This window comes from Camarhynchus parvulus, unplaced genomic scaffold, assembly GCF_901933205.1.
Source record: "Camarhynchus parvulus unplaced genomic scaffold, STF_HiC, whole genome shotgun sequence".
NCBI classification, from domain to species: domain Eukaryota; kingdom Metazoa; phylum Chordata; class Aves; order Passeriformes; family Thraupidae; genus Camarhynchus; species Camarhynchus parvulus.
The window spans coordinates 73,180-88,624 of record NW_022148864.1 but is presented as its reverse complement, the minus strand read 5'-3'; the positions used below and the strand labels follow the sequence as shown (position 1 = coordinate 88,624).

Genomic DNA, 15,445 nt, shown 5'->3' with positions numbered 1-15,445 from the left:
CCGAAAAACAACCCAAAATTCCACCCCCAACCCCCCAAACACCCCAAAATATCCATAACCCCCAAAATCCTATAAAATCCCCAAAATCCTACAGAACCCCCGCCCGAACCAGCTCTTGAAGGGAATCCCAAAACACAAAATTCCACCCCAAAACCCCCAAATCCTAAAACACCAAAATGCTACAGAACCCCCGTCCCGCACCAGCTCCTGAGGGGAACCCCAAAAACACAAAATTCCACCCCAAAAAACCCCAAATCCTTCAGAACCCCCGTCCTGCACCAGCTCCTGCAGCAAAAACCCAAAATTCAACCCCAAAACCACCAAAATCCTACAAAATATCCATAAAACCCCCAAAATCCTACAGAAACCCCGTCCCGAACCAGCTCCTGAAGCAAAAACCCAAAATTCAACCCCCAAAACCCCAAAATCCTACAAAATATCCATAAAACCCCCAAAATCCTATAAAATCCCCCAAAATCCTACAGAACCCCCGTCCCGAACCAGCTCCTGAAGGGAATCCCAAAAACACAAAATTCCACCCCAAAAAAAACCCCAAATCCTAAAAAAACACCAAAATGCTACAGAAACCCCGTCCCGCACCAGCTCCTGAAGGGAACCCCAAAAACACAAAATTCAACCCCAAAAAAACCCCAAAATCCTACAGAATCCCCATCCCGCACCAGCTCCTGAAGGGGACCCCAAAAACACAAAATTCAACCCCAAAAACCCCAAATCCTAAAAAAACACCAAAATCCTACAGAAACCCTGTCCCGCACCAGCTCCTGAAGGGAACCCCAAAAACACAAAATTCAACCCCAAAAAAACCCCAAAATCCTAAAAAAACCCCCAAATCCTATAAAAACCCCCGTCCCGCACCAGCTCCTGAGGGGAACCCCAAAAACACAAAATTCAACCCCAAAAAACCCCCAAATCCTAAAAAAACACCAAAATCCTACAGAATCCCCATCCCGAACCAGCTCCTGAGGGGAACCCCAAAAACACAAAATTCCACCCCAAAAAAAACCCCAAATCCTAAAAAAACACCAAAATCCTACAGAAACCCTGTCCCGCACCAGCTCCTGAAGGGAACCCCAAAACCACAAAATTCAACCCCAAAAAAACCCCAAATCCTACAGAACCCCCGTCCTGCACCAGCTCCTGAGGGGAACCCCAAAAACACAAAATTCAACCCCAAAAAAACCCCAAATCCTACAGAATCCCCATCCCGAACCAGCTCCCAAAGGGAACCCCAAAAACACAAAATTCAACCCCAAAAAAACCCCCAAATCCTAAAAAAACACCAAAATCCTACAGAAACCCTGTCCCTGCACCAGCTCCTGAAGGGAACCCCAAAAACACAAAATTCAACCCCAAAAACCCCCAAACCAAAAAACACCAAAATCCTACAGAATCCCCATCCCGAACCAGCTCCTGAGGGAACCCCAAAAACACAAAATTCAACCCCAAAACAACCCCAAAATCCTACAGAATCCCCATCCTGCACCAGCTCCTGAGGGGAACCCCAAAACCACAAAATTCCACCCCAAAAAAACCCCAAATCCTTCAGAACCCCCGTCCTGCACCAGCTCCTGCAGCAAAAACCCAAAATTCAACCCCAAAACCACCAAAATCCTACAAAATATCCATAAAACCCCCAAAGTCCTACAAAATCCCCCAAAATCCTACAGAAACCCCGTCCCGCACCAGGTCCTGAAGGGAACCCCAAAACCACAAAATTCAACCCCAAAAAACCCCCAAATCATAAAAAACCACCAAAATCCTACAGAACCCCCGTCCCGCACCAGCTCCTGAAGGGAACCCCAAAAACACAAAATTCAACCCCAAAAAAAACCCCAAATCCTAAAAAAACACCAAAATCCTACAGAAACCCTGTCCCACACCAGCTCCTGAAGGGAACCCCAAAAACACAAAATTCAACCCCAAAACAACCCAAATCCTATAAAAACTCCCGTCCTGCACCAGCTCCTGCAGCAGAAACCCAAAATTCAACCCCAAAAACCCCAAATCCTACAAAATATCCATAAACCCCAATTACAGAAACCCCCCCCCCAACTCCTGCACAAAACACAAAATTAACCCCCAAAACCCAATCTAAAAAACACCAAAATCTTCAGACCCCGCACCAGCTCCTGAAGCAACCCAAAATTCAACCCCAAAAACCCCAAAATCCTACAAAATATCCATAAACCCCCAAAGTCCTACAGAAACCCCCGTCCTGAGCCAGCTCCCAAAGGGAACCCCAAAAACATCAAAATTCTACCCCAAAACCACCAAATTCAGCCCCAAAACCATCAAAATCTGACTCAGGAACCCCAAAAACCCCAAAATCCTACAAAAAACCCCAAAATCCTACAAAAACCCCCAAAATGCGACAGAAACCCCCGTCCCGCACCAGCTCCTGAAGGGAACCCCAAAACCACAAAATTCAACCCCAAAAACATCAAAATTCAACCACAAAACCCCCAAAATCCTACAAAATCCCCCAAAATCCTACAGAAACCCCGTCCCACACCAGCTCCTGAAGGGAACCCCAAAACACAAAAATTCCCCAAAAACCCAAAAAAACACCAAAATCCCAACCACAAACCAGCCCCAAGAACCCCAAAACAAAATTCAACCCCAAAACTCCTAAAAAACACCAAAATCCTACAGAAACCCTGTCCCGCACCAGCTCCTGAGGGGAACCCCAAAAACACAAAATTCAACCCCAAAAACCCCCAAATCCTAAAAAAACACCAAAATCCTACAGAACCCACATCCCGAACCAGCTCCTGAAGGGAACCCCAAAAACACAAAATTCCACCCCAAAAAAACCCCAAATCCTTCAGAACCCCGTCCCGCACCAGCTCCTGCAGCAAAAACCCAAAATTCAACCCCAAAACCACCAAAATCCTACAAAATATCCATAAAACCCCCAAAATCCTACAGAAACCCCCGTCACGAACCAGCTCCTGAAGCAAAAACCCAAAATTCAACCCCCAAACCCCCAAAATCCTACAAAATATCCATAAAACCCCCAAAATCCTATAAAATCCCCCAAAATCCTACAGAACCCCCGTCCCGAACCAGCTCCTGAAGGGAATCCCAAAAACACAAAATTCAACCCCAAAAAAACCCCCAAATCCTAAAAAACCACCAAAATCCTACAGAAACCCTGTCCCGCACCAGCTCCTGAAGGGAACCCCAAAACCACAAAATTCCACCCCAAAAACACCCCAAATCCTTCAGAACCCCCGTCCTGCACCAGCTCCTGCAGCAAAAACCCAAAATTCAACCCCAAAACCACCAAAATCCTACAAAATATCCATAACCCCCCAAAATCCTACAAAATCCCCCAAAATCCTACAGAACCCCCATCCCGAACCAGCTCCTGAAGGGAACCCCAAAAACACAAAATTCAACCCCAAAAAAACCCCAAAATCCTAAAAAACCACCAAAATCCTACGGAACCCCCGTCCCGCACCAGCTCCTGAAGGGAACCCCAAAAACACAAAATTCCACCCCAAAAAAACCCCAAATCCTTCAGAACCCCCGTCCCGCACCAACTCCTGAGGCAAAAACCCAAAATTCAACCCCAAAACCACCAAAATCCTACAAAATATCCATAAAAACCCCAAAATCCTACAGAAACCCCCGTCCCGCACCAGCTCCTGAAGGGAACCCCAAAACCTCCCCAGGACCCCCTAAATTCTCTCAGGACCACCCTAAATCTCCCCTGGGTGTCCCCAACCCCAATTTTAACTCTACGTAACCCCATAGAAACCCCCCAAAACCCCACAAAATACCCCAAATCCCAGCCAGGACCCCCCAAACCCCCGCCAGGACCCCCCAAACCCCCCAAATCCCAGCCAGGACCTCCCAAATCCCCCCAGGGCCCCCCAACCCCACTCAACTCTACGTACCCCCAGAGCAAACCCCCAAACCACCCTAAACCCCAAATCCGAGCAGGGCCCCCAACCCCCCAAACACCCCCAAACCCCCCAAATCCCAGCCAGGACCCCCCAAATCCCCCCAGCACGCGGCCAAACCTGCAGAACACGTCCCCGGCCAGCAGGGGGCAGAACTCCCGGCCCCTGGCAGAACTCTCGTCCCTGAGCAAGGCACCCCAATACCCCCAAACACCCGTCCAACACCCCAAATCCCCCCCAGGAACCCCCCAGACTCACGTCCCCCGCCAGCAGGCGGCCCTGGCCTGGCAGGAACACCCCAAAGGTTCCGGGAGAACCCCCAAAAGCTCCTGGGGGAACCCCCAAAATTGGTCTCAATGGGTGAGGCAGGGGGTAGACCTGGTGTCTCCCATCCCCATAGAAGTCTATGGGTGACGGGGACCTGGTGTCTCCTGTCCCTATAGGGACCCAAGCTCCTGGGGACCCCAAATGGTCCCATCGCTGAGGCTAGGGGTAGACCTGGTGTCTCCCATCCCCATAGAAGTCTATGGGTAGACCTGGTGTCTCCTATCCCTATAGAAGTCTATGGGTAGACCTGGTGTCTCCTGTTCCAATACAAGTCTATGGGTAGACCTGGTGTCTCCCATCCCTATAGAAGTCTATGGGTAGACCTGGTGTCTCCTGTTCCAATACAAGTCTATGGGTAGACCTGGTGTCTCCTGTTCCAATACAAGTCTATGGGTAGACCTGGTGTCTCCCATCCCCATACAAGTCCATAGGTAGACCTGGTGTCTCCTGTTCCAATACAAGTCTATGGGTAGACCTGGTGTCTCCTGTCCCAATACAAGTCTATGGGTAGACCTGGTGTCTCCTGTCCCAATACAAGTCTATGGGTAGACCTGGTGTCTCCCATCCCCATACAGTCCATGGGTAGACCTGGTGTCTCCTGTCCCAATACAAGTCTATGGGTAGACCTGGTGTCTCCCATCCCTATAGCAGTCTATGGGTAGACCTGGTGTCTCCCATCCCAATAGCAGTTTATGGGTAGACCTGGTGTCTCCTGTTCCAATACAAGTCTATGGGTAGACCTGGTGTCTCCTGTCCCAATACAAGTCTATGGGTAGACCTGGTGTCTCCCATCCCAATACAGGCTATGGGTAGACCTGGTGTCTCCTGTTCCAATACAAGTCTATGGGTAGACCTGGTGTCTCCTATTCCAATACAAGTCTATGGGTAGACCTGGTGTCTCCCGTCTCAATACAAGTCTATGGGTAGACCTGGTGTCTCCCATCTCCATACAAGTCTATGGGTAGACCTGGTGTCTCCCATCCCAATACAAGTCTATGGGTAGACCTGGTGTCTCCCATCCCAATACAAGTCTATGGGTAGACCTGGTGTCTCCCATCCCAATACAAGTCTATGGGTAGACCTGGTGTCTCCCATCCCCATAGCAGTCTATGGGTAGACCTGGTGTCTCCCATTCCAATAGCAGTCTATGGGTAGACCTGGTGTCTCCTGTTCCAATACAAGTTTATGGGTAGACCTGGTGTCTCCCATCCCTATACCAGTCTATGGGTAGACCTGGTGTCTCCCATCCCCATACAAGTCCATGGGTAGACCTGGTGTCCTTTCAGGACCACCCAAAAATTCCCCCGAGACCCCCAAAATCCCCCCAAAATCCCTTCCAGGACCCCCCCAAAAGACCCCAAATCCCCTTGGGACCCCTCCCCACCATCTGCCGGCCCCTGACCATGTGCCAGACCCCCCCCCAAATCCTTCCCAAAATCCTCTCCAGGACCCCCCAAAAATCCCAAATGTCCCCCAAAACCACCCTAAAAAATACCTCAAAATCCCTCCCAAAAAAACCCAAAATCCCCCTTAAAAAACCCAAAATCCCATCCAAGACCCCCTCTAAAAACCCCCAAACCCCCCGGGACCCCTCCCCACCATCTGGCGGCCCCTGGCCACGGCGGCGTGCACGTTCCGGAGAGTTCCGTCGCCCTCCTCGAAGACCTCGGCCGACCAGAGGGCGCAGTTCACGTGGGTCCACTCGTTCTGCCCCATGTACAGCAGGCGCCCCTCGTCCTGCGGGACCCCTCCCCAAATTAGGGATGGGCCGCAGGGACCCCTCCCCAAAAAAAACCCCACGAAAATCCCCCCAAAAATGAAAAAAACTGAATTTCTGGCACTTAAAGGGGCTGGAATGAGCCAAAATTGGAGGTTTTCCCCCAAAATACTCTCCAGGGACCCCTCCTTGTCCTGTGAGACCCCATCCCAAATTAGGGACGGCCGTGCAGGGACCCTCCCCAAAAAAAACCCCACGAAAATTCTCACAAAAATGAAAAAACCTGGAATTTGTGGCACTAAAAGGGGCTGGAATGAGCCAAAATTGGGGTTTTGCCCCAAAATATTCCTCAAAGATCCCTTCTCGTCCTGTGGGACCCCTCCCCAAATTAGGGACGGGTGCAGGGACCCCTCCCCAAAAACCCCCAAGAAAATCCCCCCTAAAAACCCCAAAACCCCCAAAATTCCTGAGTCCCAAACCCCCTCACCTGTGTCAGCTCACCTGAGCCCCTCCCTCACCTGAGCCCCTCCCTCACCTGTCTCACCTGGACACCCTCACCTGTGCCCCTCCCTCACCTGTCCCAGCTCACCTGAGCCCAAATCCTCTCACCTGTCCCGATTCACCTGAGCCCCCAAATCCCCTCACCTGAACCCCTCCCCCTCACCTGAGCCCCTCCCCCCTCACCTGTCCGCACTCACCTGAACCCCAAAGCCCCTCACCTGTTCCTGTGTCTCACCTGAGCCCCTCCCTCACCTGTCCCCATCCACCTGAGCCCCTCCCCCCTTCACCTGTCTTACCTGAGCCCCTCCCTCACCTGTCCGCACTCACCTGAACCCCAAATCCCCCAAACCCCCTCACCTGTCTCACCTGGGCACTCTCACCTGCTCCCCGTGTATCACCTGTGTTATCTCTCACCTGAGCCCAAATCCTCTCACCTGTCCCAATTCACCTGAGCCCCCAAATCCCCTCACCTGAGCCCCTCCCTCACCTGAGCCCCTCTCTCACCTGTCTGTGCTCACCTGAGCCCAAATCCTCTCACCTGGCCCCGCTCACCTGAGCCCCCAAATCCCCTCACCTGAGCCCCTCCCCCCTCACCTGTGTCCCAGATCCCCCCAAGCCCCTCACCTGTCTCACCTGTTCCCCCTCACCTGTCCCACGTCTCACCTGAGCCCCTCCCTCACCTGTCCCAGCTCACCTGAGGCCCTCCCTCCTCACCTGAGCCCCTCCCTCACCTAAGCCCCTTCCGCCCACACCTGTCCCCCCTCACCTGAGCCCCAAATCCCCCAAACCCCCTCACCTGTCTCCCTGCTCACCTGAGCCTCTCCCCCTTCACGTGTCCCCTGTGTCTCACCTGTCCCACTCACCTGAGCCCCTCCCTCACCTCTCCGCACTCACCTGAACCCCCAAACCACCTCACCTGTGCTCACCCGAGCCCCTCCCCCCTCACCCGTGCTCACCCTGAGCCCCTCCCCCTCACCTGTGCTCACCCGAGCCCCTCCCCCTCACCTGTGCTCACCTGAGCCCCTCCCCCGTCCCGTCTGTCTCACCTGCGCAGGTGCGTCCCCGCTCTGCAGGCACAGCGTGCACTGGCGCTCGTCGGCCCCGCCCCCTCCAGCCGCCTGTGGCACCGCTGGCTCCGCCCCCTCCTCACCTGGGCGGGGAAAAGGGGCGGGGTCAGCGCGGGGCCACGCCCACAGGGGCACAGCTGAGCTCAGGTGTGGACAGGTGAGGTCAGAGTGGGCGTGGCTTGGTCAGGTGAGCTCAGAGTGGGCGTGGCTTGCCCAGATGAACTCAGAGTGGGCGTGGCTTGCCTAGATGAGCTCACAGTGGGCGTGGCTTGCCCAGAGGAGCTCAGAGTGGGCGTGGCTTGTCTAAGTGAGCTCAGAGTGGGCGTGGCTTAGCCAGGCGTGCACAAAGGAGCTCAGAGTGGGCGTGGCTTGCTCAGGTGAGCTCAGAGTGGGCGTGGCTTAGCTGGGTGTGCGCATGAGCTCAGAGTGGGCGTGGCTTGCACAGATGAGCTCACAGTGGGCGTGGCTTGCACAAATGAACTCAGAGTGGGCGTGGCCTTGCTCCAAAGTGGGCGTGGCTCCCCATGCGTTTTGGGGTTGCCAAGTCTCATCCGTGCGGGCGTGGCCGGGGCGTGGCCGGGGGGTGGGCGTGGCTAAACTCACCTGAGAGGGGCGTGGCCGGGGGTGGGCGTGGCTAAACTCACCTGAGAGGGGCGGGGCCGGCTCCAGGCGCCACCTGGCGTAGGTGTGGTCACTGGAGGGCGGCTCCACGGGGAGGGGCGGGGCCTCGCTGGGGGAGGGAAGGGGTCAGCACCCCCAAAATCCACCTGGGACCCCCAAAACTCCCCCAAATCCACCTGGGACCCCCCAAAACCCACCTGGGACCCCCCAAATCCCCCCCAATTCACCTGGGACCCCCCAAAATCCAACCCAAACACACCTGGGATCCCCCAAACGCACCTGGGACCCCCCAAAACCCACCTGGGAACCTCCTAAATCCTCCAAAATCCACCCAGAACCCCAAATTCCAGCTGGGCCCCCCCAAATCTCCCCCAAAATCCACCTGGGACCCCCCAAAACCCTCCAAAATCCACCCAAAACCCCAAAATCCACCTGAGACCCCTCAAAAGCCACCTGAACCCCCACAAAAATCCACTCAGAACCCCAAAATCCACCTGGGACCCCCCCAGAACGCACCCAAAACTCCAAAATCCACCTGGGACACCTCAAATCCCCCAAAATCCACCTGGGACTCCCAAAATCCCCCCCAAATTCACCTGGGACCCCTCCAAAGGCACCTGGATCCCCCCAAAATCCTCTCAGAATCCCAAAATCCACCCGGGACCCCCCAAAAAATCCACCTGGGACCCCCCAAATCCACCCATCCCCCAAAATCACCTGGGACCCCCAATCCTCCCCCAAGTGCCCCAAATCCAGAATCCCAAAACCCCCCCAAAAAGCCCCCCACCTGGCCCCCAAACTCCCCAAAATTGACCTGAACCGCCCTCCCCCCCCCCTCCCCCCCCCGCACTCACTTGGGGCTCTCGGGGGGGCTCCAAATTTTGGGGTCCCGGGCGTCGAACCAGGGGAAGGCCCCGCCCATCAGCTGGGGAGGGGGGGGGGCGGAGCGGCTGTGAGGGCTGAGGCCCCGCCCCCACCCCAAAAACCCCTCCCCCACCCCCCAAAATCCCCTCCCCCACCCCCAAAATCCCCTCCCCCACCCCCTTTTCTGTGGGGAGCTTCCGCCCCTTTGAAGCCCCTCCCCCATTTTTTGGCCCCTCCCCACCCTCTTCAGGCCGCACCCACTTTTGTTTCAGGCCCCTCCCCCTAAATTTCAGCGGCCCCGCATCCCCATATTTCAGGCCACGCCCCCATTTTAAAGCCCCACCCACCATTTTTCACTCCCGCCTCTAATTGCAAGGCCACGCCCCTGACTTTGAAGCCACGCCCTCAATTCTGAAACCCTCCCCCAATTTTAAAGCTCCTCCCCCAATTTCAAAGCTCCTCCCTAATTATTAAGCCCCACCTCAATTTTACAAACCCCTCCCCCTTCTTAAAGCCCCTCCCCAATTTTGCGTCTCCACCCCTCAAATTTGAAGCCCCACCCACAATTTTAAAGCTCCTCCTCCAATTTTGAGGCCACGCCCCCAATTTTATAGCCCCCCAGATTTGAAGCCCCACCCCAATTTTGAAGCCCCTCCCCTATTTCAGACCCCTCCCCCCAATTTTGGGACCCCTCCCCCTCATTTTAAGCCCCTCCCCCACAATTTTAAAGACCCCTCCTCCAACTTTTGTCCCTCCCCCTCCCCTATTTTAAGGCTCCTCCCCCTCATTTTCAAGCCCCTCCCCCTCCCCAATTTTAGGCCCCTCCCTCCATTTTAGAGCCCCGCCCTCAACTTTTGAAACCCCTCCCCTATTTTAAGGCTCCTCCCCCCCATTTTAAAACCCCTCTCCCATTTTAGGCCCCTCCCCTTATTTTAGACCCCTCCCCCCTAATTTTAAGCCCCTCCTCCAATTTTCAGGCCACTCCACCATATCTGCCCCTGCTCATTTTCAAGCCCCTCCCCCACTTTTTAAGCCCCTCCCCCATTTTAACCCCTCCCCCCCATTCTTGCCCCTCCCCCACCTTCAGGAAGAGCTCCCGGGCTCCGTCCAGGCTGGGGCGGCGGGGGCCTGGGCTGGGGGCGGGGCTTGTGCCGCCCCTCCCCCCCCTGAGCAGCACCGCGGCCACGTCCTGAGCGAACTCCTGCTGGGGGAGGGGCACCGTGGGACCCCAGACCCAAACTCGGGGGGACCCCACCCCCAAACATTTTTGGGGTTTTTCCCAAATTTTGGGGATTTTTTTCCCCAGATTTTTGGGGATTTTTTTCCCCAACGTTTTTGGTTTTTTCTCAAAATTTTGTGAATTTTTTCCCACAATTTTTGGGTCTTTTTCCCAATATTTTGCCATTTTTTTCCCCCAAATGTATTGGTTTTTTCCCAAATTTTGTGATTTTTTTCCCAAATTTTTTGGGTTTTTCCCAAGTTTTTTGAGGTTTTTTTCCCCACATTTTTTTGGTTTCTCCCCAATTTTTTGGGAATTTTTTTCCCCAAAGTTTTTCAGTTTTTCCCAAATTTTTGGGGATTTCTCTCCCCATTTTTTTTTAGATTTTCCCCAAACTTTTTGGGATTTTTTTCCCCAAGTTTTAGGTTTTTCCCCAAAATTTTGGGTATTTTTTTCCCCAAATTTTTGGGTTTTCCCCCAAATTTTTTGGTTTTTTTTTCCAAATTCTTTGAGATTTTTTTCCCCAATTTACTGGGGATTTTCTCCCCAAATTTTTTGGGATTTTTTCTCCAACTTTTTTTTTGTTTTTTCCCTAATTTTTTGAGATTTTTTTTCCCAAATTTTTGGTTTTTCCCAAATTTTTTGGGATTTTTTTCCCAAAATTTTTAGGGATTTTTTCCCCAAATTTTTGGGGTTTTTTTCCCCAACTCTTTTTTGGTTTTTTCCCTAATTTTTTGACGATTTTTTCCCCAAAGTTTTTGGGTTTTTCCCTAATTTTTTGACATTTTTTTCCCCAAAGTTTTTGGGTTTTTCCCAAGTTTTTGCGGATTTTTTCCCCCAAGTTTTTTGGAGTTTTTCCCCAAATTTTTTGGGGTTTTCCCCAATTTTTGGGGGAATTTTTCCCCAAAGTTTTTGGTTTTTTCCCAAATTTTTGGGGATTTTTTCCCCAAATTTTTTAGTTTTTTCCCAAACTTTTGGGGATTTTTTCCCCAATTTTTTTGGTTGTTTTTTTTTCTAAATTTTTGGGATTTTTTTTCCAAATTTTTGGGGATTTTGCAATTCTGCCCCAGTTTTTGTTTTATTCCCCTCAAATTCTTCTGGATTTTTCCCCCCAGTTTTTCAGATTTTTCCTCCAAATTTTCTGCGATTTTCCTCCCAAATTCAAAAATTTTTTCCTCCAAATTTTCTAGGATTTTTTTTTCAATTATTTTGGTTTTTCCCTGAATTTTTTAGGATTTTTCTTCCTTTTTTTTGGTATTCCCATCAAATTTTTCTGGTATTTTCCTTCCAAATTTTTTTCCAATTTTTCCCCCTTTTTTTTAAATTCTCCCACAATTTTTCCAGGAATTTTTTTTTTCCAAATTCCAATAATTTTTTCTTTCAAATTTTTGAGGCTTTTTAAGAACTTTTTGGTTTTTTTGCCCTCACAATTTTATTCGCATTCTCCCCAATTTTTTTTTAGTTTTCCCTCAGATATTTTTGGAATTTCCCTCCCAATTTTTGGGATTTTCCCCTTAAATTCATCTCAAGTTTTCCCCAAATTTTTTCCGCATTTTTTCCCTTTGCCAATTTTTTTTCCATAATTTCCCCCTCCCCCCAATTTTTCTGTATTTTTCCCCAATTTATTTTTCTTTTCCCCCCCCAAAATTTCTGGAGTTTTCCCCAATTTTTGGGATTTTCCCCTTAAATTCATCTCAAATTTTCCCCAAAATTTTCCCACATTTTTTCCCTTTGCCAATTTTTTTTTTCCATAATTCCCCCACCCCCAATTTTTGTGATTTTTTCCCCAATTTCTTTTCCTTTTCCCCCCCCAAAAATTTCTGGAATTTTCCCCAGTTTTTGGGATTTTCCCCCCGACCGTTGCGGGAATTCTCTCACCAGGGACGCGTAGGCTCCGCCCTCCAGCAGGTGATTGACAGCTCGGAGGTCGCAGGGGCCCAGGTGAGCCTTGGGACCCCCGGGGGGGCACTGGGGGGGGGGGGGAGGGGACAGGTGAGACCACGCCCCCCTGAGCCACGTGAGGCCACGCCCATTTTGGTATGACGTCATCAACCCGTGCGTGGCCACGCCTCCGAGGCACAGGAGGCCCCGCCCACCCCACGTCTGGCCACGCCACTCCAGGTGTCATTTCACCGGTCCACGTGTGACCACGCCCACCAAGCTGTGGCCACTCCCACCGCAGTGTAGCCACGCCCACTCCATGTGTCACCACGCCCACCCGGGTGTAGCCACGCCCCTTCAATATCACCACACTCACCCCAGGTGAGACCACGCCCATTCTTTAGTGTGGCCACGCCCACCCTAGCTATGACCACACCCCTTGTTAAATTAAGCCCCTCCCCGAGGTTTGACCACGCCCCTCAGGGTGTGACCCCACCCACCGTGGTTGCGACCACGCCCATTTTTGGTGTCACCACGCCCCCTAATTTGGCCCAATAGGTGTAGCCACGCCCACTCTGTAGCCACGCCCACTGCAGATGTCACCACCCGCCCCATTATATAGCCACGCCCACTTTTACTGTAACCACGCCCCCCAGGTGTCCTCTCCGTTGTGACCACGCCCCTCTCTAGAGTGACCCCACCCACCCAAGGTGTGACTCCGCCCACCACAGCAGTGACCACACCCCCTCAACTCTCCCTCCATGTGTGACCACGCCCCTCCCTCATTGGACCACGCCCACACCGCTTGGACCACGCCCACCCCAGGCATAACCACGCTCCCAAGTAAACCACGCCCTCTCCGATGTGGCCACGCCCTCTTCTGTGTGACCACGCCCAGTGAGCAGTGGCCACACCCACAAGCGTAGCCACGCCCACCCCAGCCCTGACCACACCCCCAGTTGTGCTTAGCCCCTCCCCTCAGGCATGACCACGCCCACCCCAAGGTGTGACCACGCCCCCTCAGGTGCAAATGCGCCCACCCATGTGGAACCACACCCCCTCGAGTGTGGCCACGCCCACCCATGTGGAACCACACCCCCTCGAGTGTGGCCACGCCCACCCCAAGGTGTGACCACGCCCACCCATGTGGAACCACACCCCCTCAGGCGTGGCCACGCCCACCCCAAGGTGTGACCACGCCCCCTCACCTGTGCGCAGCCAATCAGGGCGGGGCCGTGGGCGGAGCTCAGCAGCGCCCCCAGCACCTCCTGCAGGGCGGGGCCTGGGACACCTGGGGGAGGGGAAAGGGGCGGGGTCAGAAAAAGGGGGCGGGGCCAGAGCTCCCCTGGGGAGGATTTTTGGGGGTCCTGAAAAGGTTTTTGGGGAACCCCAAGAGGCTTTGGGGGTTTTGGGGGGAATTTTTGGGGCTCCCGAGAGAATTTTGGGGGGTCCCGAAAAGAATTTTTGGGGTCCCAAGGGAATTTTTTTTTGGGGTGGTTCCTGGGGGGATTTTTGGGGTTCCTGGGGCGATTTTGGGGGATCCTGAGAAGATTTTGGGGTTCCTGCTGTGAATTTTGGGGTTCCTGATGTCGATTTTGGAATTCCTGTAAAGATCCCTGGGGAAATTTTGGGGTTCCCAAAATGAATTTTGGGGTTCCTGAGAGGATTTGGGGGTTCCTGGGGAAATTTTCGAGTTCCCGGCATCAATTTTGGGGTTCCCAAAGCGATTTTGGGGGTTCCTGATGCAATTTTTGGGGATCCTGAGAAGATTTCGGGGTTCCCAACCCCCGATTTTGGGGTTCCCGTGTAATTTTGGGTTCCTAAAGGGATTTTGGGGTTCTATGCAATTTGGGTCCTGAGAAGATTTTTGGGGTTCCAAGGTTTTTCTTCCCAAAGGGTTTGGGGGTTCCTGGTGTGAATTTGGGGTTCCCAAAGGGATTTTTGGGGTTCCCGGTGTCAATTTTGGGGTTCCCAAAGGGATTTGGGGTTCCCACCCCCCCAATTTTGGGATTCCCACCCCAACGCCCGATTTTGGGGTTCCCAAAGGGATTTTGGGGTCCTGTGAATTTTGGGGTCCTGAAGATTTTGGGGCCTGCTGTGAATTTTGGGGTTCCTGAGCCGTTTTGGAATTCCTGAAAAGATCCCTATTGGGGTAGAATGAATTTTGGGTCTGAGAGGATTTGGGGTCCTGGGGAAATTGCCGGATCATTTTGGGGTTCCCAAGCGATTTTGGGGTTCCTGTGCATTTTTGGGGATCTGGAGATTTCGGGTTCCCACCCCCCGATTTTGGGGTTCCCAAAGGAATTTTGGGGTTCCCAAAGGGATTTGGGGTTCCCAACCCCCGATTTTGGGGTTCCTGGTGTCAATTTTTGGGTTCCTGAACGGATTTTGGGGTTCCCAAAGGGATTTTGGGGTTCCTAATGCAATTTTTGGGGATCCTGAGAAGATTTTGGGGTTCCCGAAGGGAATTTTGGGGTTCCCAAAGGGATTTTTGGGGTTCCCGGTGTCAATTTTGGGGTTCCCAAAGGGATTTGGGGTTCCTGGTGTGAATTTGGGGTTCCCAAAGGGATTTTTGGGGTTCCCGGCGTCAATTTTGGGGTTCCCAAAGGGATTTGGGGTTCCCACCCCCATTTTGGGATTCCCACCCCAACGCCCGATTTTGGGGTTCCCAAAGGGATTTTGGGGTTCCCAAAGGGATTTGGGGTTTCCCCCGCCAATTTTGGGGTTCCTGGTGTCAATTCTGGGGTTCCTGAAGTGATTTTTGGGGTTCCCAAAGGGATTTTGGGGTTCCTGATGCAATTTTTGGGGATCCTGAGAAGATTTTGGGGTTCCCGAAGGGAATTTTGGCTTCCCACCTCCCAATTTTGGGGTTCCCGGTGTCACTTTTGGGGTTCCCGAAGGGATTTTTGGGGTTCCCAAAGGGATTTTTGGGGATCCTGAGAAGATTTTGGGGTTCCCAAAGGGATTTTTGGGGTTCCCGGTGTCAATTTTGGGGTTCCCAAAGGGATTCTGGGGTTCCCAACCCCTCCCCAGTTTTGGGGTCCCCCCCTCCCCCGGTTTGGGGTTCCCCTCCCCCGCTCACCGCAGCTGCAGCCGGGGGGCGGCTCCGGCCCCTCCCCCCCCTCCTGGGCCTGGGCGGGGCTGGGAGGGCCCTGCCCCTCCCCCACCCCTGGGAACAGAGCGGGGGAGGGGTCAGACCCAAAAAATCCCAAATTTAACCCCAAAATGTCCCAAATTTAACCCCAAAAAATCCCAAATTTAACCCCAAAATGTCCCAAATTTAACCCCAAAAAATCCCAAATTTAACCCCAAAATGTCC

General features: G+C 52.8%; 1 protein-coding gene and 1 long non-coding RNA gene across 2 annotated transcripts; both read right to left on the bottom strand.

Moving 5' to 3' along the window:
• Window positions 1–5,855: 5,855 nt before the first annotated feature.
• LOC115917135 (histone-lysine N-methyltransferase 2B-like) lies at window positions 5,856–10,137 on the bottom strand (the record flags this gene model as incomplete). Its single annotated transcript, XM_030970869.1, has 5 exons — window positions 10,108–10,137; window positions 9,017–9,087; window positions 8,186–8,271; window positions 7,521–7,624; window positions 5,856–5,993 (listed from the first exon to the last, which is right to left on the bottom strand). Coding segments are annotated over exons 2-5 (396 nt in total), but the record flags the coding sequence as incomplete, so codon positions are not given.
• Window positions 10,138–10,141: 4 nt separating this feature from the next.
• On the bottom strand, window positions 10,142–15,289 carry LOC115917137. The gene is made up of 4 exons (XR_004061674.1): window positions 15,209–15,289; window positions 13,335–13,417; window positions 12,124–12,213; window positions 10,142–10,230 (listed from the first exon to the last, which is right to left on the bottom strand). It is a non-coding gene; the product is annotated as an uncharacterized LOC115917137 (long non-coding RNA).
• Window positions 15,290–15,445: the final 156 nt, after the last annotated feature.